At 46.0% G+C, this 27729-nt stretch overlaps 1 protein-coding gene across 1 annotated transcript; it reads right to left on the bottom strand.

Moving 5' to 3' along the window:
• Window positions 1-16004: 16004 nt before the first annotated feature.
• On the bottom strand, window positions 16005-25200 carry LOC137421835 (peptidyl-prolyl cis-trans isomerase FKBP1A). Its single transcript, XM_068108283.2, has 4 exons — window positions 24932-25200; window positions 24788-24835; window positions 18301-18413; window positions 16005-16453 (listed from the first exon to the last, which is right to left on the bottom strand). The coding sequence occupies exons 1-4, from the start codon at window positions 24966-24968 to the stop codon at window positions 16325-16327; spliced, it is 327 nt and encodes a 108-aa protein (XP_067964384.1). The 5' UTR covers window positions 24969-25200; the 3' UTR covers window positions 16005-16324.
• Between the last annotated feature and the right edge of the window lie 2529 nt (window positions 25201-27729).

Below are 27729 nucleotides of genomic sequence, written 5' to 3'. Positions count from 1 at the left end.
AACAAACACCAGAAACGGATTTGACCAGGATTTGGAGGAAGGAGACAGGTTTGAGAGTTCATTCTTGAGTGTGGAGAGATAGTGCTTCCTGGCACTCCTGAGGGTAGACACACACTTGTTCCGAGCTTGGTGGAAGGAACTGAGATTGCCTTCAGTTGGGTTAGCCTTCCAAGACGCAAAGGCAAGTTGTTTCAGGGCAACTGCCTCACCACAAGATTCAGTGTACCATGGACGGGAGGAAGGGTAAGACAACTGAAGACGAGATGGGATAAATCTGTGCATGAGAGAGAGCAGTTTGCTTTGGAAGAATTCCCAGGAAGAATTGATGTCAGAGGCAGTGGAGATGGGAGACCAATCCAGACGATTGATGGCTGCTTGAAGACCGTCCCAGTCGGCCTGAGTGAAATGCCAAACTCGTCGATGCTGCGGAGGTTCTCTGAGAATGGCCAGAGAGATGTCCACTTTGACAAGCACATGATCAGAAGAACCGATTGGAGCAGAAGAAGAGCAGCAGACATTAGCAGGGAAGTTTGTCATAACCAAGCCGAGAAGAGAAGATACTCCATTGGCTGAGATCCGGGTCGGGAAATTGACAGATTGTGTCAATCCCAGTGAGTCACAGAAGTCCTTTGCTGAGGTGCCATGACTGGTGAGAGAGGAACCCACACCCAACCAGGTGGCATGATGACAGTTGAAGTCACCACATATGAGGAAGAGAGAGTTGGGATGAGTGGATAGAAGTTGGTCCATGTTGTCAGACAGTGAAATGTAAATGGAGTCATCACTGTTTGGAGGACGGTACAGAACACATATGAACAAAAGGTGGGAGCGGAGAGGGAGCCTTAGCCAGAGGTACTCCTGGGGGTGAGGAGGAGAGAGGGCAGTGCAAGGAGAGTGAGGAAGAGAGTTTTTGATAAAGATAGCCACCCCACCACCAGGACGAGGCTCAGGTCTATCATACCGTAGGAGGGAGTAACCAGGAAGAGATATTAAGGAATCAGAGACATCTTGAAGGAGGAAAGTCTCTGTTAAGCAGATCAAATCTGGATTGTCAGAAGCAACCTGTATGGAGAGATCAGTCAGGTTTGAGCGAAGGCCCCGGATGTTTGAGGTCCATACCGTTAATGAAGAGAGAGGGGGAGCATCGGGTACAGGACAGGGGAGGGGAGGAGTAGGGTAAGATGAAGGATGAGAGGGGGAGGTAGGAAAAGCAGTTGATCGTGTGTCAGAGATTACAGAAGAGTTCCAAGAAAGGGAAGGATGAGGAGGATGAAAGGTTTGATGGTGAAGGGATGAGGCACAGTGAGGGGTTGTTTGAGGGGGGGGGGGCAGAGGAAAGTAGAAGGTTGGGGGGGGGGGTGGAGGTATGAGATAGAAGGGAGACGAAGTGTGGAGGAGGCAGCTTTGAGGAGGAGGGGGGAGGAGGGAGAATTGGAGAGGAAGAGAGGAATGGTATGGGGGGAGATTTGAATGGGAGGGGTTGGGGGGGAGTTTTGAAGGGGAGGAGTGAGGGGGGAGTTTAGGAGGGGAGGGGCAAGGGGGGAGTTTAGGAGTGGAGGGGCAAGGGGGGGAGTTTAGGAGACATTGTGAACCTTATAGTAACTATTACACTTTTCCTTATCCTTTCATTTTCAGAATAAAGTTTTATATACACACGCACTCCCAACCATCCAACCCGTACACCATACACAGTGCACACGCACACGGTATGACAGGTGAGTTCTCCAGCAAAGTGTTACCTGAGCGCTGCACGAAGTACTTTATAAATTCCCTTATCTTGGTAAATATTTAACCAATTGTGTTCAAGTTTGGCTCAAATTAAATGGAAAAACATGCTTTCATTTTGTGAGGTAAGACCTCACACGTACGTGATATTGCCGAATTATCACTGCAGTAATATCGCATGTGTAGGCAGTCTTGTTTTATTGATTACGTAATAAACTGAAGAATGACCCAATAATATTTAATATCAAGGTACATTTTATTCGAGAGGAAACAATTTTCATCCATTTTCTCCACATAAAAGTGCTTCATACAATATGTCATGGAATTTGAACGTTTTATGACCCTTCCCTGCAGCATTTTACGTGCGTGGCAGTACAATCCATGTGATGAATGTCGGACGAAAGCTGCGATTACTGCAGTGAAATTTCAGAGTAAAATTCCCGAGCAACATGTGCTGTATCAAATGATCATGTAATATGTGGCAAAGTTTAAATCCCCTCCGTTGAACGGTTTTTGACGTGCTCTCAATATGCACTGTATCAAATGGTCACGTAACATGTGGCAAAGTTTAAATTTCCTCCGTTGAACGGTTTTCGATGTACTCTCACTATGCGCTGTATCAAATGGTCACGTAACATGTGCCAAAGTTTTAATTTCCTCTACTGAACGGTTTTTGATGTACTCAATATGCGCTGTATCAAATGATCACGTAACATGTGCCAAAGTTTAAATTCCCTCCGTTGAACGGTTTTTGATGTACTCTCAATATGCGCTGTATCAAATGGTCACGTAACATGTGGCAATGTTTAAATTCCCTCCTTTGAACGGTTTTCGATGTACTCTCAATATGCGCTGTATCAAATGGTCACGTAACATGTGGCAAAGTTTAAATTTCCTCCATTGAACGGTTTTCGATGTACTCTCAATATGCGCTGTATCAAATGGTCACGTAACATGTGGCAAAGTTTAAATTTCCTTCGTTGAACGATTTTCGATGTACTCTCAATATGCGCTGTATCAAATGGTCACGTAACATGTGCCAAAGTTTAAATTTCCTCCATTGACGGTTTTTGATGTATGCTCAATATTTGCCTATGTTGACCTTAAAAATATATTGGTGGTTGAATTAAGTGACCTGATATGAAAATCCTGTTCATATTCCAAGTCAATGGATGAAAATTGACAATTTTAGAAATTTTGGCCTATGTTGACCATTAGATCTATGTCGACCTCAAAAATAATTGATGGCGGAATTTGAAGAGGATTTGCATACCAGGTCACTTAATTCAAAGTCAATCGGATGAAAATTGAGGATTTTAAAAATTTCGGCCTGTGTTGACCATTTGGCCTAGGTTTACCTAAAAAAAAAATTGGTTTTTGATGTACGCTCAGTATGTGCTATGTCGAAAGTTCATGTAACATGTGGTAAAGTTTAAATTCCCTCCATTGAATGGTTTTCGATGTGCGCTCTTAAAATGCAGGCACGTACCTACGTACGGACATACTAAGATAGCGACACAGTGGCTTCAGCCTCGCAGTGTTTATGTTCCTTCGATGTCTTTTTCAATTCCGTGGGCTCCACTCAATGCTGGCTCGCTTTCTGGTATGAAATGAGGTACCACGGAACACTCCTTACATGGATATACACCATGCAGAGAGACAAGGCAGAAATGGGCAAGGTGTAACCTACTCAAAATGAAAGAGCATGTTTTTGTCCCCCGTCGCACCACGGAGCGAAAGAGGGACTATGGTTTTCCCCTCCGTCCTTGTGTCCGTCCGTCCGTCTGTCCGTACGGGCGTGCGTGCATGCATGCGTAAGCGAAGGACCGCATTCGAATTTGGTGTGGGTGCAACCCACGTCAAAATCCAAGATGGCCACCGCCATGTATGTCTGAACCTCGAGTGGAATATCTTGAAAAATAAGTGAAGTACCAACTTCTAATCTGGTGTGTGGGTGTATCTAGGCATAAGGAAGAACGCTATTGAAAATTGGGTCGCCACGTCAAAATCCAATATGGCCGCCACCATATATATGTCTGAACCTTGTGAGCGAAATATCTTGAAAAATAAGCGAAGTACCAACGTCTAATCTGGTGTGTGGGTGTATCGAGGCATAAGGAAGAACCCTTTTGAAAATTGGGTCGCCACGTCAAAATCCAAGATGGCCACCGCCATGTATGTCTGAACCTTGTGAGCGGAATATCTTGAAAAATAAACGAACTACTAACTTCTAATCTGGTGTGTGGGTGTATCTACGCATAAGGAAGAACGCTATTGAAAATTGTGGCGCCACGTGAAAATCCAAGATGACCGCCACCATATATATGCCTGAACCTTGTGAGCGAAATATCTTGAAAAATAAACGTACTAACTTCTAATCTGGTGTGTGGGTGTATCTACTCGTAAGGAAGAACGCTATTGAAAATTGGGTCGCCACGTCAAAATCCAAGATGGCCACCGCCATGTATGTCTGAACCTTGTGAGCGGAATATCTTGAAAAATAATCGAAGTACCAACTTCTAATCTGGTGTGTGGGTGTATCTATGCATAAGGAAGAACGCTATTGAAAATTGGGTCGCCACGTCGACATCCAAGATGGCCACCGCCATGTATGTCTGAACCTTGTGAGCGGAATATCTTGAAAAATAGCGAAGTACCAACTTCTAATCTGGTGTGTGGGTGTATCTAGGCATAAGGAAGAAAGCTATTGAAAATTGGGTCGCCACGTCAAAACCCAAGATGACCGCCTTGCGTCTTCCACTTTGTCAACTCACATCACTTCACCGACGGGGGACCTAGGCGTAACGCTTGTTCCATTTAATTTGAGCCAAACTTGAACACAATTGGTTAAATATTTACCAAGATAAGGGAATGATTATACATAGCAGGATAACCACATGTTAAGGCCAAACAGAGTCGTAACAAGAATGACCGCACTGTGGTCACATCCTGTGACAAAATCCGGTAACGGGCCGATTGGGAAACGCGCATTTAATGCACCATTAAAATATTAACTCGACACCTCTCATTCATGTCACCCTCCACTCAATTATATCAGAACGAGCTGATTCGTCATATGGTCACGAATTGTTTAACCCTAAGGTGGAGCCGTTCAAAAAATTATTTAACGCTACGTTTTTCGGCAGTCGAATAACATGCCTGCTGACATGCTTGGTTCAACAGTACTAATAATTTTTATTCGACATACGATTCGATTTTTCAGGGTCCCTCGTGATGAATAATACTCGACCCAAAGCCAAAGGAAATGTGACACAACAAACCCGGGCAGTGTATAATCAGCAAAGGCCTACAGGCCTGATGTCGTAGGCCCACAAGAAAACCAATATGGCGGCCATATTATTTTGCCTGAGTGTTATGGTGGGTGGAGTCAAGTGATAAACGTGGGTGGGGTCTGGCAGCTGTCTGACCAATAGGTGTACATTTCAAAATATCAATCCCCAACAACAACCAAGTGGAACTTTTGTCAACCTGCCACACATTGCAGGTAAAAAAAATTTTTTTTTTACATTTTAAAATAGAAAATGAGGATTTCATAAATTTTGCAAATCAAATTTGGTGTGGGTTCTCCTTTTAAGTTCTAAAACCACGATAACGCCATAATCTTTCTGGCTGGTTGGCTCAACCTTGAATATGTTGGTGGTGGAGACCGATATTGAAGAAATCAAGTTACATTCTTCTTCCAGAAACATCCGGTAGCATTCAAGGAGCTCTGTCTGCTCCAATGGCCGCTCAAATGAACTTTCAATCAAACGTAAGGTCCTTTGGTTCCCACCTTGCACAAATATTAATCAACTTCCAGCGTGAATGAATGATTGTTTCCACACATCCAACACTGACAAACAATTCTTCTGGAATCCGGAAATTCTCCCAAAATTATACTTCATCAACACATTTAATGTTTGCTTGAATGAAGGTAGTCGTTGCTGTTGCAGGTGAGTGTGTAAGATAACTTACCAATTCTCGTCCATTTGATGAAGTCACCCTTCATCATACATGGTGTTGGCCTAATGGTTAGGGCGGTGGGCTTGGGATCCTAAGGTCCTGAGTTAGAATCCCGTTGAATTAACGCCAGGTGGGGTTGGCAAAATGAGTACCAGATAACTGGTTATAGAGGTGCATCAGCAGCAGAAGTGCCCACAGAAAAATGATGCAACCAACAGCAGGGTGGCTGCACACGAACCATCCACCCTTCATCGGTGCAAAAGAGCAGAGTCCTGTTTTTGCTCCAACGAAGGGTTATTGCAAAACGTCAACTTCCTTCCCACGGCAGTTAGTATACATCCATCCACGTTCTGTTGATTCCATGCCGACCTGTCTGCCCACCAACATACATCTACACTAGCCTTCCCAAGAAAAACTAGTTCTTCAGTTCAACTTTGAACCTCCTACCACCTTGATTACGTAACTACATTTGTAAGTTGTCTCAATGAATGATAAAGAAGTAATATGTAAGAAAAGTAAATTATTTAATTTTGAACATACCTTCTGATGATGCTCTAGGTCGAGAGTCTAGACTCTAATCCCTGATTATACATAGCAGGATATCTCAAAAACTTGAAGACAGATTTGGACGAAATTTGGCAGAGATGTAGCGTATGTGACAAGGACGAAATGATTAGATTTTGGTGGAGATCCGGATTCGGATCCGGCCACTAGAATTTTAAAATGATTCTTCACCAATGGGAGATAGGGCCAAAAACGATACATCACAGGATATCCCAAAAGGTGTGGACGAATTTGGACAAAACTTGGTGGACCGATTGGGTGTCTGACAAGGACTAATCGATTCAATTTTGGTGAAGATCTGAATATGGATTCGGATATGATAATTATTTAATTTTTAAGTGATTTGTGATTTTAAGTTTTTTGTTGAGTGATTTCAAGTGATTGAGTGTTAGGGTAAAACCAACATTTAGCAGGATATCTCAAAACGTTATGGACGGATTTGGACGAAACTTGGACAGGTTGTGTGTGTGTGACAAGGAAGAATCGATTCAATTTTGGTGAGGATTCGTATCCCACTCGTATAGTGTTTTAAGTTTATTCTTCACCTTTGGGAGATAGGGCCAAAAACGATACAAAGCAGGATTTCTCAAAAAGTTGTGGACAGATTATTTTGATTAAATGCGATTCTGTATTGTGATTTTCTGGTCAACTAACCACCTTTAGAGGCCATTTTTCCCCGCAAAGCGGGGGTTGGCCTTTTTCGGGAACCGTGGTTGTTGTTGTTTTTCGGTCCCCTTTTTGAAGCAATGTTTTACGGCCGGATGCCCTTCCTGACGCCAACCCTTTTTGCCGCCTTCAACGACAAACAGGGAATTACCAGTGAACTGGTACTCAATTAGCCGACCTCGGAAGGTATGACAGGCTGAGTCAACCCCCCTGGCGTTAATTCAGCAATCGACCGGGATTCGAACCCAGGATCCTTGGAATCCTAAGCCGGCACCCTAGCCGCTAGCCCAACACCAGGGTCTACTATAGGATACAAAACGTAAACTGTTCACCTGGCAGAGGTATGCTCTCTATTGAGTGGCGCTCTAGTCTTAACAATGCAATAACTGTTCTGTGCGGATAATTTTGTGTTGAGCTTACACTTTTGCATTCTGACAGTTCAAAATATATGATCAGCTGCTGCTTGCCCAACTGAATTATAGCAAGTGAAGTTTCTGAAATACATAAATTTTTGGAAATGGCTAATTATTTACCATACCGCCTTGGTGTTTGAAACGGTCTACCCTTTGCGTTCAGGTAATTCCCTGTGCAACTGAACTATGCACCTGATTTATCACAAAGTCCAGGCAATCAAATATTCATCTGAGAATTAGCCTACAGCTGGCCTTGAACACCTTCAGGGATGTCTGCTGGTGGAGATGGTAGATGCAGGTGTGAAGAAGTGGTGGGGGTTGATATAATCCAGAGAACCTGTATCATGTTACCTGGTCTGCATCTGTGACTTAGAGTATATATTCAGGTGTCTCAGTCTGTCTTGGCGGGGGAGATGGCATATGGTAGGGACTAATTTGGACACCCTTCTCTGAATCTGTTGTTACATATTTATGGGAATGTATGTGAATTACGATTCAGGTCTTTGATTATTAATGTGTAGTCGATTAAGGGTTGTTGTGGTTGGAGGGTCAGGAGCCCTTCTGGAAAAAGAGACCGGAAACGGAAGAAGACAAGACACGAGGTCGGGAGAAGCGACGAGGAGTCTTCTTCCTCGCCCCGCTCCGACGAAAGGTGGGATCGACCTTGCGCCGCGTGGAAAAGCGGCGTTCCCAAGCCCGTCTGGCGAGAGGAGTTACCGGGACGTGTACCTACCCGGTGGAGACGTCAAGTTGCCGTGGGGCCGTGCACCGACCCCGCGTCTGGCACCGTTCGCGGCACCGTCTACAAAGACGCGTACGGGTCGCACGTTGGGGCCTAACACGCGTTGCTAGCGGCGTGGGGCTTTTGCTTGCTTTACAGTACCCGCTTCGCGTGGCCACGAGGGGGCTGCAGCCGTGGTCCCCGGTACGATACCTGCCCGGTGGAAAAACGTCCACCCGGGGTTCGTTCAACCGCCCGAGTGTGGCGAAGCCGACCGTCATCTTGGTCAGGAGGGGCCCAGAGACATTGTGAGGGACAGAGACCAAAAGGGGGTCGTGAGTACAAAAGGGGACACACATATATAAGATGGCCATCTTAATCATCTAGGGGATTGATTGTGGATTGTGAATTGTTGATGGTGGATTGCTCGGGGAAAATATCCTTGATTGTAGCATTGAAATTGTATGGTATCATTACCCTTGAAATATATCCTTGAAACTCAGTTTTCTCTTGGGTGGAATTCATATGGATTGCGTGGCGAAAGCGCATATGTGATACAACTTTCTGGCGAAGTTCCTCTCACGGTCCGGGGGTCACCGAGACCAGGTAGTCACCGAGGGGACCACGTAACAGAATTGGGGGCTCGTCCAAATTACGATTTGCGGATTCGCAATTGGGTCTACGTCCGGGATCTAAAATTGTATTTGTATAAAATAATAAAATAATATTTTTATTAATTAAAATTTATTAATTAAGTATTAATTGGTAAATTTTTGGGGGAAATTGGGGTAATGTCTTGGGTGAAGGTTAACAGGTGTTAACGATAGTCACCATGGCGTTTGTGGCACAGAACTTTGCGGTAACACCGAGTGAGGCACAGTTCCGAGCGTTACTAAAGTCGGACCTCTTGAAATTGGCCAAACATTTTAACTTGGAGGTCCGAACTAATTTGAGGAAGGCAGAGTTGCAGGCCACGGTGATACAATCTATGGTGGGATTAGGAACATGGGACGAGTTAGCCTGGGAGTGGCTACCCGAAGAACCAGAAGACGTTGAGCTCCGGAAACTGGAGTTGCAATTACAGAGCCAGGAACGGATCAAAGAAGAAGAAAGGAAAGCAGAAGAGAGGAGAGAAGAGAAACAAGCAGAGGAAAGGAGAGTGGAACGAGAACTCCAGGAAAGGTTAGCAGAAGAAGAAAGGAAAGCAGAAAAGGAAAGAGCAGAAGAAGAAAGGAGAGTGGAACGAGAACTCCAGGAAAGGTTAGAAAGGATGAAAACAAGGGAACTCGAAGCAGAGGAGAGAAAAGCGGAAAGGGAATTAAAGGAACGTGACCTGGAGCTTCAGCAAGAAATTAAATTCAAGGAGCTGGAGTTAATGAGAGAACGGGGAGAGGCACCACCCTTGCTGACGGGGTCGACACCTTACCAGAAAACCTGGGATGTGGGCAGACATGTGAGGCTGGTTCCACCGTTCAGTGAAAAGGAAGTCGCGAAATTTTTTCCACACTGAGAAAGTGGCTCGACAATTAAACTGGCCGGAGGAGGCTTGGACCATACTCGTGCAAAGTGTGCTGGTGGGAAAAGCTCAAGAGATTTATTCGGCGCTACCAATGGACCAATGTGCAGATTATGAGGTACTGAAGAAGCACATCCTCAAAGCCTATGAGTTGGTTCCGGAAGCTTACAGGCAAAAATTCAGGAATGCCAGGAAGAGGGAGAGTGAGACCCATGTGGAGTTTGCCCGAGTGAAAGAAAACATGTTTGATCGGTGGTGTGAGTCAAAAGGAGTCGGGAAAGACTTCGAAACATTGCGTGACTTGATCCTGGTGGAGGAATTTCAGCAGTGTGTCCACGAGGACATCAAAGTGTACCTGCAGGAAAAGAAAGTACCAAAGTTGTGGGACGCAGCCCCCATGGCAGATGATTATGCCTTAACCCACCGAATAGGGGTCCACGAACCTAACTCCTCGCCTAGATCTCCGCAGGGGAGGTGGGGAACAGCAGGTGCGGAGAACGACAATACATGGCGGCGACCTCGAGAGGATTATGGGGACAACGCGGATACCCCACCTGTTCAAAATCAGAGGGATGCGGGCCCAAGACAAACTTATATTTCAGGGGGCCCAAGGCAGACCACGAGTTTTTCCTCCGGGCCTACTTGCGCTTTTTGCAAGAAACCTGGACACGATGTCCAGTTGTTACCGCATGAAAAGGGAAGACCCAGAGCGGAGTCCGACTATTACGACTCCAAATGCAATGGCCATTGTGAGAAATCGCCATCAAAAGGGTTACCAACCATTTATTTCAGAGGGGTTTGTGTCACTGGATGGAGCCTTGACTAACCGGAGACCGGTTAGGATATTGAGGGACACAGGAGCACATCAATCTTTAATGCTTGAAGGCATTTTGCCATGGTCCGAGGAGACGGCAACGGGGGATAGTGTTCGTTTACAGGGGATCGGGGGCGGTGTTAGTGCTCCACTTCATGTCATCCATTTGGAGTCCGATTTGGTGTCAGGACCGGTCACCGTCGGTTTACAAGCCACACTTCCTGTAGAGGGTGTATCTGTGGTTATCGGGAATGATTTGGCCGGGGGTCAAGTTTATGATAACCTGAGGGTTGGTAAAGAGCCCAGCAGGGAAAATAACACCACACCAGCTCGGGATGGCGACAAAAGTACCAAGTTATTTGTAGGGGGACTGAACTTCAAAACAGAGGAAGAAGTTCTGACCTCTGTCTTCAACAGATATGGGCCGCTGGTGGAAGTGCGGTTGGTAAGAGACAGGGAAACGCAACAGTCAAGAGGGTTCGGCTTTGTCACGTTTGCAAGCACAAAAGATGCCAGAGAGGCAGAGAAGAATTGGAATGGCAAGGATTTGGAGGGTCAGACCATAACAGTAGGGAAGGCATTTCGTAGGCGTCGAGAGGTCTACAGGAGAGTACAACTGGGCGGTAGTTTTGGTGGGGGCCGCAATCAATATTATTATGGAGGCTCCCTGAGTTACGGCAGCTCCCGAAGGAAGGATTGTCAAAGTAGGGGCCGAGAAGGAGACCGCTATTCATGGGACTACAGTGACAAGCGGTCCCACCATAATTATTAGGGAAGTTCTGAAAAGCTGAAGCACTGAATGCGGCGGAGCCGCCGAGCCAAGATTCCTACACGGATTAACCGTGAACGCCACGTTCCTAAAGGCGTCCATGTAGTGAACTTTCATGCACGGACTAACCGTGAACTCCACGTTCCTCAAGGCGCCCATGTAGAGAACTTTCCTGCACGGACTAACTGTGAACTCCACGTTCCTAAAGGCATCCATGTAGTGAATACTCGGCTTGGCCTCCCGGAAAAAGTGCTATCGAGTTGCTTAACTTTGGATCTTTGATCAACCCCTTAACCTTCATTCACAAGAAACTGACAGTCAAAGTCAGAGGGTCATGAGATGGAGTTTGGCTTGGCAGGAGTCCAACGGGAAATTGAACATGTAAAGGGCAGGGACAATGTCGTTGCTGGTGCTTTGTCCAGAGTGAATTACCTTTGAAAATCTCTGGGGGGTGGTGTGAAATTTTGTTGCTTTATTTTTAAGTGATAACTGTGCCCGGGGGGAACTGAGAATGTGGGGGGGGGGGGGGGGGGGTTGAGTTATCTGGTTTGTTTATCCAAGTTGGCCGGCAAAGAAAGTTTTCGCTGGGTTCAAACTTTCTTTCTTGAAGGGGGGGAGTGTTACATATTTATGGGAATGTATGTGAATTACGATTCAGGTCTTTGCTTATTAATGTGTAGTCGATTAAGGGTTGTTGTGGTTGGAGGGTCAGGAGCCCTTCTGGAAAAAGAGACCGGAACCGGAAGAAGACAAGACACGAGGTCGGGAGAAGCGACGAGGAGTCTTCTTCCTCACCCCGCTCCGACGAAAGGTGGGATCGACCTTGCGCCGCGTGGAAAAGCGGCGTTCCCAAGCCCGTCTGGCGAGAGGAGTTACCGGGACGTGTACCTACCCGGTGGAGACGTCAAGTTGCCGTGCACCGACCCCGCGTCTGGCACCGTTCGCGGCACCGTCTACAAAGACGCGTACGGGTCGCACGTTGGGGCCTAACACGCGTTGCAAGCGGCGTGGGGCTTTTGCTTGCTTTACAGTACCCGCTTCGCGTGGCCACGAGGGGGCTGCAGCCGTGGTCCCCGGTACGATACCTGCCCGGTGGAAAAACGTCCACCCGGGGTTCGTTCAACCGCCCGAGTGTGGCGAAGCCGACCATCATCTTGGTCAGGAGGGGCCCAGAGACATTGTGAGGGACAGAGACCAAAAGGGGGTCGTGAGTACAAAAGGGGGTCGTGAGTACAAAAGGGGACACACATATATAAGATGGCCATCTTAATCATCTAGGGGATTGATTGTGGATTGTGAATTGTTGATGGTGGATTGCTCGGGGAAAATATCCTTGATTGTAGCATTGAAATTGTATGGTATCATTACCCTTGAAATATATCCTTGAAACTCAGTTTTCTCTTGGGTGGAATTCATATGGATTGCGTGGCGAAAGCGCATATGTGATACAACTTTCTGGCGAAGTTCCTCTCACGGTCCGGGGGTCACCGAGACCAGGTAGTCACCGAGGGGACCACGTAACACTGTTCCTTCTCCAATTTGTTTGTCTGCTGTATATTTGGGACACCATGACAAATTTCCATACTCCAAGATGGGTCGGACCAGAGATTTGAACTGCAGTGCCACGTTACCATCGCCGAGACCATTCCACTTACTACGTTGTCCAGGTTATCCTAAATGGACGAAGAGTCGTGACGGTCATTTTGTTGGGTCATAGGTTTTAGTATAATTGCAACAGATCTGTACTTTGTTCGTGATCACGGCAGGAAGATCATTGATAAACAGGAAAAGAGTAGGTCCGAGCATGCTGACTTACGGGATTCCACTCCGTACTTTTGTCGTCTGATTTCGAGTTGTTTACGACTACATTCTGCAGTTCTTCTTCTTCTCTTTATAAATGGGTGAGGCTCAACGGTACCAAGCTTCCGCCCTGACTCGACCATAAATTTGTCCAACCTCAAGAATGAACTTTCAAACTTGTCTACCTTCTCTAAAACCTGGTGGCCCTTGTTAAGTCTGTCTCTGGGGTATCCCCCCCTCCTCCTCCTCACTTCCATCCCTTCCCTCTTTTCAAATGGCACCACAGCCGACTCCACTCATGAGTTCTGTTTGCTTCCAAATATTGTGTACCCAACCACCACTCTCGGTATCCATCCTTCCCTGTCGTACCTAACTGCCCATGGACAACCAACATCACTGCACCACTTAAAAAGGTGCAAAAACTGATCCCCTTAACTACAGACCTATCGGCTTACTTCCAATCATCAGAAAGGTCATGGAATTCATCATCTCAGTTGATATGAAATCGTTCCTCTTAGCCAACATCATCTCAGATCACTGACTTGGTGTCAGACCAGGTCACTCTCCCTTGGACATGCTGCTTCTATTGTTCCAACAATTGGTGGAGGTGCTCAATGTCAGACATGAGATCAGGGCCGTTTCTCGGGACATATTTCGTGCTCTTGACACAGTCGGGCATCCCCCTTGCTCTCCAAATGCTCTGGCTATGGCATCCATGGCCAACTCCCCACACGGCTTATTGACTTTCTGTAGGGTTATATTATTTCATATGTGGCCTGTGGCTGCTGGTGCATCATTACTGGGAGCGCAGCTATGCTGCTGATGCAGTGCGGCCTGCTTCCAGTAAGCTGGTACTCATTTTGCTGACCTCAGGACAGGCCGAGTCATATGGTAGGCCGAGTCAACCCACCTGGTGTTATTTAATAGCATGGCAGGAGCACAAACCCAAGACCCTAAGATATAGTCCAGCCACCTCAAACGTCAAGCCAACACCAGGTTTCGGTGAGATGAACAGCAATGTTGTACACTTTGGCTCATTTTTGAAGAGGTCCCAGGCTTGAATAGAGTTACAGATGGCTATCTTCCCTTCACAGTTAATGCTCATAAGATGAGCGTTAATGTTCTTGTGCCTTCCTTTGTTATAGTTGCATCGATTTATTTTAGCTGGCTTTGGACTTGCTTTTATTAGCCCGTCCGACTGCAGCAGGAGAAAGGGTTTTACAGTGTGTGTGTTGTGTGTGTCTGTGTGTGTGTGTGTGTGTGTGTGTGTGTGTGTGTGTGTGTGTGTGTGTGTGTGTGTGTGTGTGTGTGTGTGTGTGTGTGTGTGTGTGTGTCCGGTGCATAACTTTATCATTTGAGCTTTTGACATACATTTTTCAACCTTTGCAGTATTATTAGAATATGGAGAAGACCAATTAATAATTGGGTCAAAATGTCAAAGGGAAAAGTCACAGCGAGTAGAAACAAGTCTTATCTGCCCATCCGCTATTGTGATGTGCGAGATGGAGATTTTCAAAAAAAATTAAAAAATCGCTTCTGTGTTTCTATATTTATTTACCATTGATCTTCAGTGCGTGTCCAGGCCATAACATTTTTACCATTCGAGCTTTTGGCATAAAATTTTCAACAAACCATTATTATGATAATATGGAGAACACTAACGAAATAAAATGTCCAATTTTTTTTTCAAATATGATTTTTAGCTGTCGTTTTCATGAGGTTTAGTTTCAGTACAAAGCAGACGTGGACTTTGTGTCTCGAGATGCTTTCTAGTTCATATTGACACTAATATTCAGACAGCAGTGGTCACTTCGTCCAATGGGAGGACTAACGTCTATATCCGATATAGATTCGGGTTCGTAGGAGATAAGGTCAAGGAGACTCGGGTCCTGCCCCACTCTGTCTTGTACAGCTGCTGGCATACTGATGTAGGAAGAAATCGAGTTAGAAAACGTTGAGCTGGGTGGTCGGTAGCAGAGCCAACATGCCCGTATGCCCAATTAATCTCTGGGTAGTTGAAGTCACCAACTAAGATCTGTTGGTTGTTGGTGGCAGACACCTGCTCGATGAATGAGGTTTAAAATTCACAATATCTCTGATCACTGGATGGGATATGGTAAACTCAACCCACCAGTGGGTGGACATTTCTTCCCAGTTTTACCGTGCATGAACCAAATTCTTCAAATTCAGTATCAATTTAACCTCCGTAGCATTGATATCACATTATATAGATGGCAACCCCCCGCATTTTTACCTTGTACTTACTTCCCTGTCCAAATTTAAGAACACCTTGTACCCATGCATACTAATATTGTTCTTGCTTTGCTTGATTTGGATGAGATTTCTACAATCGCAATATCTAGATCTTCTGCATCAACGTTCATGTCTAGTGCAGCCATATTGTTGAGGAAAGAGTCGGCATGAGAGAGGAATGTTTGAATGCTTGCTTGGGATTTAGTGCAAACTTTCATGGGTTGCTGGGTGTTATCTGATGTTCTAAATTGATCAAGTCATTGCTGACAAGATCCACCTGATGGTCCTCCACTACATAAAGGGTCACTGCATTATGCTGGCTATTTCTCTCAACCTGTGGAGCACATGCCTACTGGCTAATTGTGGTGACTGGCAGACCAGTTATCTCGTGTTACCACCACAACATTCTGCTGGTTAACTGTCATTGCCTCATTTGCTGTTGGGCTAGGATTAGGATTCTTGTTTATCTTGCTCATGGATGGATTTTGTATATCACTCAAAATCAAGATCAAGAAGTGCTAATTACCTTGCATAGAGTTTACAGCTATGACATACTCCATCGGTCCTCCACCCACAGTGCGATTGCCAGACATGAACCAACCTGACTGATGGCCGCCAGGGTGTTCAGAATGCTTAACTACACCCTATGGGGTGTGGAGGGTGGATGGAAGGGAGTAAAGTGAAACCCCACCCACTGGGGAGTGCCATTCTACATATGGATTTATGTTAAGTATGCTATCACCAGCAACGTCTTTCCTTGGATGTGGAGGTTTTTTTATGGAACAGAGTCATCATAATAATTATCATTTCCATTCAGTGTATTCAGAAGACCACAGCCAAAGAGGAGTTCCTTACAAAATGGACAAGGTATTCAAAATGCGTATGAAAACTTACTCACTTCACATACCTCGGCAAAGATGTTTGCGTAAATTAAATGATTATCCAGAATACAAACCCACCAAAGAAACCATCACAGGACAATTCAAATTACTACAGTCGATGAGAAAATTCAATGTAATGCGAAGTGAGAATATCATTTTAAGAAATTGTGAAAGAAAAAAAAAATGGCCGACAACACCGGTGAGATTTTATCAGTTTGATAAATGTTCTGTACTCAGGTTCAAACCATGTCAATAAGCTCTACATCGAAGGTGAGGGTGGCGTTTGGAGGGATGACACCAGCACAGCCTTCTTTGCCATAAGCAAAATCTGGGGAGCAGGTCAGCTTGGCCCGTTGCCCTTTGCTCATCTGCAGAATGAAAAAAACAAAAAAACAAGAAAAAGACATAACATGTCATGGCCCGCGAGGTTTAATAATGTTGCTGTACGGAGCTAAACGCTGTCAGTCGGCCATCTTTGGTGGGATTACAAAACAAAATCTTCTGCATACATATACTCTGATGTAATGTCTTTGTGCTAAGTTTGAACAAAATCGGTCCATGCATGTAAATAAATGGTTGGGGGCACGTTTAAGTAACAAAATGGCAGCCAGTCGGCCATCTTGGATCAAATGTCGGGAAAAAATGATGGGCATATGTAACCCCTCATTCATTTTCTGTGTGCCATGTTTGAACAAGATCAGTAAATGCATGTTGGAGAAACGGTTGAGGACGTGTTCAATATCGGGCTTTTTACAACGAAAATGTCCCAGTCTACAAGATGGCCATCTTTAATCATATCGCAAAATAAAGTGAGGTGCATGTGTATGCCGTCATGTGCTGTGTTTGTGCCAAATTTTAACAAAATCGGACCATGCATGTTCAAAAGATGGTTGAGGACACGTTTAAATAACAAAATGGCCGCCAGTCGGCCAGCTTGGATCTGATCTCGAAACGAAATGACGAGCATAAGTAAGCAATCATTCATTATCTGCATGCCAAGTTTGAACAAGACCAGCAAAAGCATGTCCGAGAAATGGTTGAGGACGTGTTCAATATCAGGGTTTATTTATTTATTTATTTTTACAACCAAAATGGCCACCAGTCGGCCATCTTTGATCGCATCGCGAAACAAAAGGATGTGCAGATGTATGTTATCATGCATCATCTTTGTGGCAAGTATGAACAATATCTGTCCATACATCTCTGAGATATGGTTACGGACTGACGAGACACAATCCATAAGTCCTGTTTTGGACGAATAAAGGTGAGTAACAGAATTCCACCAGACCCATCCATTTTCCTTTATTTACATTAGAATGATGAATTGAATGCAGTCTCCTCCTCCTCCTCCTACTCCTCCAACTACTACTCCTTCCTCCAACTCATACTACTACTCCTCCAACTCCTCCTCATCCAACTACTACTACTACTACTCCTCCAACTACTACTCCTCCAACTACTACTACTACTCCTCCTCCTCCAACTCCTCCTCCTCCTACTACTACTAACACTCCTCCTCCTCCTCCAACTCCTCCCCCTCCTACTACTACTACTCCTCCAACTCCAACTCCAACTCCAACTCCAACTCCTCCTCACAAAGCACAAATCCCTAAAGAGACATATGTTATTTTACAAATGGATGGGAAAAGGTGGGGAGGAGGGATAATGGGGGAACAAAGTACAAAGTTGGTGTTGGCTTAGCGGTTAGGGTGCCGGCTTGGGATCCTAGGATCCTGGGTTCGAATCCCGGTCGATCGCTGAATTAACACCAGGGGGGTTGACTCAGCCTGTCATCCTTCCGAGGTCGGCAAATTGAGTACCAGCTTGCTGAGATGAATGATCCCGGTGTGTACCCCGATTTAGAATAGGTACACCGTATCCCTGCACATCGTAAGAGGCGACTAAGGGTTGGCGTCAGGAAGGGCATCCGGCCATAAAAACATTGCCACAAACAGGGAACCACGATTGTCATGGGGCCCGCAAGGCTAACCCCTGCTCTAGCGGGGAAAATGGCCTTAAAACGATCATTCATTCATTCAAAGTACAAAAATAGCCTAAAGTACAAAAATAAAACTTTACACTTGATTTTTAAAAAACTTAACATTCCTTCAAGTACCTGGATATTTACCTTGACATCATTTACAAATAACACGCAAGACATCCGAGAATGGCATTTCTCGCCCAAACCGGTCATACTCGTAGACACTGTGTGTACCTGAACCACGCCTTCATCCCAACCCCTGATGACCTCATTCTGACCGACGGTGAAGCAAAAGGGCTTCTGTCTTTTACGGGATGAGTCAAATACTTCCCCGTTCAACAGGGTGCCTGTGCAAGAAAGATAACAACACAAGAAACTTAAACACAACCATTTTGATAATTGTTTTATTCAGAACACCGACTTTATCTGACAATTTATCGATGAAACGTCTAGTCTGGGTCGTATTCCTGCTCACCTATAAACTGTCAGCCTGGTGTTTCACAGACACGGTGAGACATCAATGTGCGCACATACATTGGCGGTGGTAGGTTTGATAAACTTTAGATGGCAGTTCTGACAGGTTTAACCACAATAAAAGTGGTATTGTTCCTTCTGCAGACACCGTTGTCGTCGTTCATGTCTCACTCGTGCATTGGAACACTGGTGGAGAATTGAAAATCCATGATCGAGGAAAACACCCAATGTCAGATTCTGCTATTTCCCAGTGGATGCCATTTTGCGACCTATTGCAATCATACAGGAGGACACGGTTCTGATGAAAGACCGAGAGATGTTCGGCATCCCCACCATTATATGATTCCGACAAAACTTGGTGGAAAGGACAAATTGATGAGATTTTGGTGACGATCCGGATAAGATAATTTTTTTTAACTTATAAAGTTATTTGTCACCATTGAGAAATGTGGCCAAAAATGATATACAACATGATATTTCAAAAAGTTATGGACGGATTATGACAAAACTTGGTGGACGAGTTGGTTCGGTGACAAGAATACGCCGATTCGATTTTGGTTCAGGTCCGGATCCAGATTCAGCCTATCAGTGGGATACAAAACAAACTGTTCAGCCTGGCGGAGGTATGCGCTCTACCGAGTGCTGTTCTATTTACACCACACACGCGAAGTGAAATGCGGGGTTAAGCAATTCGGTTCATGACCGTCCGTTGGTTTGTTACTTCGCAAAATATATATATATTTTTCAAGTATGTTGATCACTCCGGTTTGTGTTTCTGTCCACTCACTTATACCTGCCTACAGGTCACAATTTTAAAATGATCTTCACGAAACTTCACCAAATGGTAGAGTTCATGGTCCGACAAAATCCTATATATTTTTGATGTCAAAAGGTCAACATAGGCCAATGGTCAACCACTTTTTTCAAAATTTCTAAAATCCTCAATTTTCATCTGATTGACTTGAAATGCGAATAGGATTTACATAACGGCGAACTGAATTCAACCACCAACTATTTTTGAGATCAACATACGCCAAAAGGTCAACATAGGCCAAAGGTCAACAGCAATTTCAAATTTCTAAAATCCTCAATTTTCATCCGATTCACTTGAAATTTGAATGGGATTCACATATCAGCTAACTGAATTCAACCACAAACTATTTTAGAGATCAACACAGGCTAAAAGGTAAACACAGGCCGAAGGTCACAACCTTTTTTCGAATTCCTAAAATCTTCAATTTTCATCTGATTGACTTGAAATTTGAATAGGATCGTCATATCAGCTAACTGAATTCAACCACAAACTATTTTTTGAGGTCAACATAGGCCAAATTTCTAAAACTGTCAATTTTCATCCGATTAACTAAAAAATTGAAGACGATTTGCATATCTTGTCACTGAATTCAACCACTAATTGTTTTTGGAGTCAAAAGGATGCTCTACTGAGTGCCATTATATACACAAAGAATTAAGTTAAGCACCCCCCCCGTTTTTTTACAACCTCGCACATTACAAGTTTGTTGTCGTCAAAACAGTGTAATATACCCATGATATTGCTATATTTTCTGGAGAAGTGATATTATGGTCACATAAAAACATAACAATCATGCCGTTTTCAATATTTTATTCTGAATAATTTAAGGTGAAATTTTTTGGGAATTTTAGGCATATTTTCACCTCAATTTAAGTATGGAGCTATAGGTCCATCACGGACAGTGTGGATGACGTTTATGTTTTCTAACGTACAGTCATTGTTCTGAGAAGACCTCTAGCGATCTTTGCGTCAATAACGTCAATAACGTGTAATGTCAATAACGTGTAAGTGACGTCAATAACGTCAATAACGTCAATAACTAATGTCATACCAATCATTATTTGATCTCACATACCTTAGAATATATGCCAATGTATACATATACACAAAGAATATATATTAGGGGGTGCTTAACTTAATTCTTTGTGTATACTTTGTTCTCTTTTGCCAAGTGTCGCTCTTCGAGCGATTTTTCATTTGTGTGTCCGCTCACTTATACTTGCCTGCAGGTCACAATTTTAAACCGATCTTCACGAAACTTCACCAAATGGTCGAGTTCGTGGTCCGACAAAATCCTATATATTTGAGGTCAAAAGGTCAACATAGGCCAAAGGTCAACCACTTTTTTGAAATTACTAAAATCCTCAATCCGATTGACTTGAAATCTGAATAGGATTTGCATATCAGCTTACTGAAACCAACCACTAACTATTTTTGAGGTCAACATAGGCCAAATTTCTAAAAGTCAATTTTCATCAGATAAACTTAAACTTTGAAGACGATTTGCATATCAGGTCACTGAATTCAACCACTAATTATTTTTTGAGGTCAAAAGGATGCTCTACTGAGTGCCATTCTACTTTGTTCCGTTTTGCCAAGTGTCGCTCTACGAGTGATTTTTCATCTGTCTGTCTGTAAATGTCAGTTTATGAACGAGGAACAACTTCATTTAAGTTTAATGTTTTAAATCGGAACATGAATCGGAACGTGGATCCAAAAAAAATCTGTCATTGAACAGTATTTTGTCTCCAAATTTGTCCGACCGCACATTTGCAGAGAGGAGTGAGATAATTTTAAGTAGTGAAGCCACTTCAATATTTAGCTGTCTTTGCTTCCATCCATCCACCTAAAATGAAGAGGAAGAACCTTTCTAACCCAACATGTTTAATTCAAAAGGGTTCTCAAGGGTAATTCTAATGGGGTTTAAGAGTAATTGTAATGGGTTTTAAGGGTAATTCTAATGGGTTTTAAAGGTAATTCTAATGGGTTTTAAGGGTAATTCTAATGGGTTTTAAGGGTAATTCTAATGGGTGTTAAAGGTAATTTTAATGTGTTTTAAGGGTAATTCTAATGGGTTTTAAGGGTAATTCTAATGGGTTTTAAGGGTAATTCTAATGGGTTTTAAGGGTAATTCTAATGGGTTTTAAGGGTAATTCTAATGGGTTTTAAGGGTAATTCTAATGGGTTTTAAGGGTAATTCTAATGGGTTTTAAGGGTAATTCTAATTGGTTTTAAGGGTAATTCTAATGGGTTTTAAGGGCAATTCCAAAGGGCAATTCCAAAGGGCAATTCCAAAGGGTAATTCCAAAGGGTAATTCTAAAGGGTAATTCTAAAGGGTAATTCTAAAGGGTAATTCTAAAGGGTAATTCTAAAGGGTAATTCTAAAGGGTAATTCTAAAGGGTAATTCTAAAGGGTAATTCTAAAGGGTAATTCTAAAGGGTAATTCTAAAGGGTAATTCTAAAGGGTAATTCTAAAGGGTAATTCTAAAGGGTAATTCTAAAGGGTAATTCTAAAGGGTAATTCTAAAGGGTAATTCTAAAGGGTAATTCTAAAGGGTAATTCTAAAGGGTAATTCTAAAGGGCAATTCTAAAGGGCAATTCCAAAGGGCAATTCCAAAGGGCAATTCTAAAGGGCAATTCTAAAGGGCAATTCTAAAGGGCAATTCTAAAGGGCAATTCTAAAGGGCAATTCTAAAGGGCAATTCTAAAGGGTAATTCTAAAGGGTAATTCTAACGGGTAATTCTAAAGTGTTCTTAAGGGTATTCTAATGGGTTTTGTTCATTTCTAGGCTTTGCCTATTTCATATTTAAAATGCCAAATTGAACGCTTCCTTCGGACACGGTGCGATTTTTATTTTACTCTGTCTGCCTGTCTAGCAGTCAAACAAAATTAAAAATCATTCCAAACAGGAAATTTACTGTTGATAGTAAGTCAGTCAGTATGTAAACACTCTGATCTTCTCCACAACTACACACACGATTTCGATGAAACTTCATCACCTGTAATGCTAGGATGAATCGTCCTATTTTCAGCAAACAGCAAAGAACTTCTGAGTACCAAGGTTCCCGATACGTTGCAAATCCCACAAAAAGTTGCATTTTAAGTGGGTCAATTTGAAGGTCAAAAGTCATTACGATTCCGGGATCGCTACTTTTGACCGTCGCAAGAAGCATTCACCCGATTTAGATGCAACTTGGTAGGAATAATCTCGACATGGCGGTTTCACAAGTTTGTTCAAAACACTGGGTAATTTTCATATTTCATGGGTCATGCACGCCGACTCGTGCTTACCTGCTTCTACCAGGTGAGCCCAAGTGCAATGGTCCTATTTTTCCTGAAGCTGTGGATTCACTGTTATTTTACAGGGTGTGGCAATCCAACAGCCCCCACATATCCTTGTCGGGGCCGAAGGCACCGGGAGGTGAAAGACAGGAAACCATACCGCTTTGAAATGCACCAAAGCTTCAATGGGCTTCACTTCCATCCCGACATTCCATTCGGACGGGCAACAATAGGTCTCGAGTAGCGTGGTGATCATTTGATGCCAATGGTTTGTAATTTTAAAAGCGAGATCGAGTACGACAACCCCAACGCAAAACAAAACAGAAAAGCTGTACAACTTGGGTAATCGTAATTTGAGATGCAACCAATGATCCTGCGTCTCGCGGCGATGAATCCTACAGCTGTCTTCCCAAGGCTCACTCGGAGGGAGATCACTTCCAGTACGGTCATTAAACAGAGCTCGAACACATCAATCACGTGTTTGTCTGCCAAGCCGTGCCAACCGAATCCAGAAATACAAAATTGCGCCGCACATGGTGCGTGGCCCATTCATGTTTCGCTGAAACAGGAATGCATGGAATGACCTGGAATTGCATGAGATGGAAGGTATAAGGGTGTGGTCAAGAGGCATGGGGGTGAAAAGGGGCAGAAAAATTAAAAAACATGGAATAAATTTGCTAAGTAACGACAAAAGCCTTTGAAAGGAAAACCCGAGATGGATTGAGAATATAATTGATTAGGATAAAATAAAAAAAAGAGAAAAGTTTTGACTTGAGATCGATTAATGAATGGACCGACATTGTACAAGAGCGCAATTGATAAGAACCGGATCGTCTTTGGTTAAAACTGTGAGTTCATCACAATCGGATGTACAATTCCTCGTATTATAACAGTTTACAAATTATTAGTACAACCCCATGTCAAAAGTAATGGATTATGGTTATGATGACGTGTGTGGATTAGTGGTGGAGATGAAACGAAACAAGTGGGTATGAAACAGGACAAAATAAAACGAAAATGAAACGGTGCTCGAGAAGAAGGGGAAAGCTAGAGCATGGGTTGTTAAAGGGGTTAACTGGGGTTTAGTAGGGACAGGGTGGGGTTTAAGAGGGGCAGGGTGGTGGAGGGGGGATTTAAGGGCAGGGGGAGGGGGGAGGATTAAGAGCCGGGCAGGGTGGGGTAGGGGATCAAAAGGCCGGCAGAGTGGAGCGGGGGTTTAAAAGCCCGGCAGGGTGGAGCGGGGGTTTAAAAGCCCGGCAGGGTGGAGCGGGGGTTTAAAAGCCCGGCAGGGTCGAGCGGGGGTTTAAAAGCCCGGCAGGGTGGAGCGGGGGTTTAAAAGCCCGGCAGGGTGGAGCGGGGGTTTAAAAGCCCGGCAGGGTGGAGCGGGGGTTAAAAGCCCGGCAGGGTGGAGCGGGGGCTTAAAATCCCGGCAGGGTGGAGCGGGGGTTTAAAAGCCCGGCAGGGTGGAGCGGGGGTTTAAAAGCCCGGCAGGGTGGAGCGGGGGTTTAAAAGCCCGGCAGGGTGGAGCGGGGGTTTAAGAGCCCGGCAGGGTGGGGCAGGGGTTTAAGAGCCCGGCAGGGTGGGGTGGGGGTTTAAGAGCCCGGCAGGGTGGGGTGGGGGTTTAAGAGCCCGGCAGGGTGGGGTGGGGGTTTAAAAGCCCGGCAGGGTAGGGTGGGGGTTTAAGAGCCCGGCAGGGTGGGGTGGGGGTTTAAGAGCCCGGCAGGGTGGGGTGGGGGTTTAAGAGCCCGGCAGGGTGGGGGTTTAAGAGCCCGGCAGGGTGGGGTGGGGGTTTAAGAGCCCGGCAGGGTGGGGTGGGGGTTTAAGAGCCCGGCAGGGTGGGGTGGGGGTTTAAGAGCCCGGCAGGGTGGGGTGGGGGTTTAAGAGCCCGGCAGGGTGGGGTGGGGGTTTAAGAGCCCGGCAGGGTGGGGTGGGGGTTTAAGAGCCCGGCAGGGTAGGGTGGGGGATTGAAAGATTAACTTTGCAATGGATAGTGGAAGTGGAGGATGTGATGATTAACAATCCAATGGTGGGGATGGAAAAGCAACGAGGGTGGAGGGACAAGACTCGATTTATATGGTCTGAGTACGAAGAGAGAATGATGAATAAAATGGAGGCTTTAAGGCCTAAGAAACACGAGGAGACCTCACCGACATAATGCACAGTGCACTTTTGGCCTTTCTTCGGGAAGTGTTTTCCTGCGGAGAGACCGGAGCATCAGGAAGAAATTCACAAACATTCCGAACACGAGTCGTCGATACCCAGGGACCCCACAATCCGCCGAAGCCATTTACCGTCTCCAGCAACGATCGTCTCTACCTCCACACCCATGGCTGCCGCGTCGTGTCTGTACTGTCGGTGTCGCCGATGCGCGCGTGCCCGCGTGTTCGTCCTTCCCTCGCAGCTTCCACTCAACAATCAGCATGGGCGCGTCACCACCTCGTGTGCCACTTCCGGTCCCTAGAGGGCGCTTCGAGTCGCGTATTGGCGGGAACTTCGCCTTGTACTTCCGCCAACAACACTTACTATTATTATACATACAGTACTTATTAATACTCTGTTATACATACTGTAGATGCTTACTCATGATAATATACTTACTGCACTTATTAATACTGTTATAAGTACTGATGATGCTTACTAATACTATTAGGCCTATACTTATAGTACTTATTAATACTGTGTTATACATACTGATGATGCTTACTAATACTATTATACTTACAGTACATATTAATACTAATAATACTGTTATAAGTACTGATGATGCTTACTAATACTATTATACTTACAGTACATGTTAATACTGTGTTATACATACTGATGATGCTTACTAATACGATTATACTTACGAGTTACAGTACATTGTGGCGGGCACAATGGTCAATAATTCCGCGCACCAGTGGGTGGCGCGAGCGTAAGGGCGTGGAACTGAGATACATGCCCCGCCTTTCGGCCGTTCGGCCACGCCCGGGGGCAAGGCTTGGCCTCGGGATAGGATATATATGCGGGCTCTAAGGTCGAGCCCGCCCAGTGCTGATGTGCGAGCTTGTATTAAAGTGCTTTCGTTTGTAACTACGCGTTGTGGCCTGCCTTTCTGGCAATCGAGTCGTGTGTGCACAGCACCACACTAGTGACCCCGACTGGTTCAGCCGTTGCTGACCCCCGAACGCGCCATGGCTATCAACGCCGTCGCCATCAAACTCCCGGAGTTCTGGGAAGCGCAAGCCGACGTTTGGTTTGTGCAGGCCGAAGCTCAATTCCAACTCCGGGGCATCACGGCGGACCATACCAGGTACTACCACATGGTCGCCGCCCTCGGGCCCGGCACTGCCGCCCGCGTCGTGTCCATCCTTCGGCGCCCGCCGGGCGACCACAAGTACGAGGCGCTCAAACGTCTCCTCCTCGCCACGTTCGGGCTCACGGAGGTCGAACGCGCCGACCGCCTCCTGGACCTTCCCGCCCTCGGCGACACACGACCATCTGTCCGGATGGATTTTATGCTGTCCCTGCTTGGAGACCAGCGCCCGGATTTCTTGTTCTGAGCACTTTTCCTCCGCCAGCTACCTGTACAGGTGCGCCTCGCGCTGGCCGGTTCCAAAATAATGGAACCCCGCACCCTGGCCGGAGAGGCCGACAAATTTTTCCCGGCCTGCGACACGCGGTCGGTGTACGGTGCTGCCGTAGTGGATCCCGGTGCGGAGGCTCCAGCGCCCCCTACTCCCCTTGTGGCCGCTGCTACGCCCCGCCCACTACCGCCGCCGCCGCCGCAAACCTGGTGCTACTACCATGCCAGGTTCGGCCGCAAGGCTAGAACGTGCCGCCCGCCGTGTTCTTTTGACGGGTCGGGAAACGACCGGGCCGGCGCTCACTTGCGGCCATGAGCATCGGCCATTCCGGCAGCCTCCTGTTCATCACGGACACCTTGTCTGTTCATCTCACTGCGGTTTGGAGGGCAGCTTTTCAAATGGTCGTTCGTCACCGCCAGCGTGCCAATGGCCCTGCTCGGTGCGGACTTCCTTTGTGCGAATGGGCTGTTGGTGGACGTTAAGCGTCGACGTCTCATCCAGGCCGAAACCTTCAGCTCGCTCGCTTGTTCGCTGAGCGGCTCACCGAGCGGCTTGCCAAGCGGCTTGCTGAGTGGATCCGTCCCGGCGAGATTAGTTTGTACGCTTCTGGCAGCGGACGAGTTTACCCGCCTCCTCGCCAGTTTCCCGGCACTCACGCGGCCCACCTTCTCAGCGGTGGCCGTCAAACACGGGGTGGAGCACCATATCCCCACCGTCGGCCCACCGGTCTACGCCCGGGCGCGCTGCCTCGACCCCACGAAGCTCACCGTGGCCAAAGCGGAGTTCACCATGCTGGAACGGCTGGGCATCATACGGCGCTCCAACAGCGCTTGGGCCTCTCCTCTGCACATTGTGCCCAAGCCCAGTGGCGGATGGCGGCCGTGTGGTGACTACCGCCGGCTCAACGATGCCACCACCCCCGACCGCTACCCGGTCCCGCATATTCAAGACTTTTCCGCCCGGTTGGCAAACACGACCGTTTTCTCTAAGGTGGACCTCATCCGGGGCTACCACCAGGTCCCCGTACAACCGGACGATGTCCCAAAGACGGCCGTTATCACCCCTTTCGGCCTCTTTGAGTTCCTGCGGATGCCTTTTGGGTTGAAGAATGCGGCCCAGGCATTCCAGCGGCTCATGGACAGCGTCTTGCGCGACTTACCTTTCATCTACGTCTACCTGGTCGACATCCTAGTCGCGAGCGCGTCCCGGGAGGAGCACCTGCTCCACCTCCACACGCTCTTCGAATGCCTGGGCCAGCATGGCCTGATCATCGACCCCGCGAAGTGCCGTTTCGGCGTCACCGCCATCGACTACTTGGGGCACCGCATCACCAGGCACGGGGCCATCCCTTTACCGGCCAAGATGGAGGCCGTCAAGAGTTTCCAGCACCCCCGCACGATCAAGGGGCTCCAGGAATTCCTGGGCATGGTGAATTTTTACCACCGCTTCGTGCCCCGCGTCGCCCAGCTCCTGCGCCCCTTGCACGAGGCCCTCCGGGGGAAGCCGGGCAAAGGTGACATCGC

This window comes from Myxine glutinosa, chromosome 2, assembly GCF_964187855.1.
Source record: "Myxine glutinosa chromosome 2, kmMyxGlut1.1, whole genome shotgun sequence".
Classification (NCBI taxonomy): domain Eukaryota; kingdom Metazoa; phylum Chordata; class Myxini; order Myxiniformes; family Myxinidae; genus Myxine; species Myxine glutinosa.
Note: the sequence above shows the minus strand (reverse complement) of the source record. Positions and strands in the feature narration are given on the sequence as shown.

Excerpts from the sequence above, each read along its gene's own strand:
- LOC137421835 (XM_068108283.2), bottom strand. The coding sequence starts at position 24,968 with ATGGGTGTGGAGGTAGAGACGATCGTTGCTGGAGACG. Across the intron at positions 18,414-24,787 it reads GTGCACTGTGCATTATGTCG|GCACCCTGTTGAACGGGGAA; the intron begins GTGAGGTCTCCT and ends TTTCTTGCACAG. Across the intron at positions 16,454-18,300 it reads GGGATGAAGGCGTGGTTCAG|ATGAGCAAAGGGCAACGGGC; the intron begins GTACACACAGTG and ends TTCATTCTGCAG.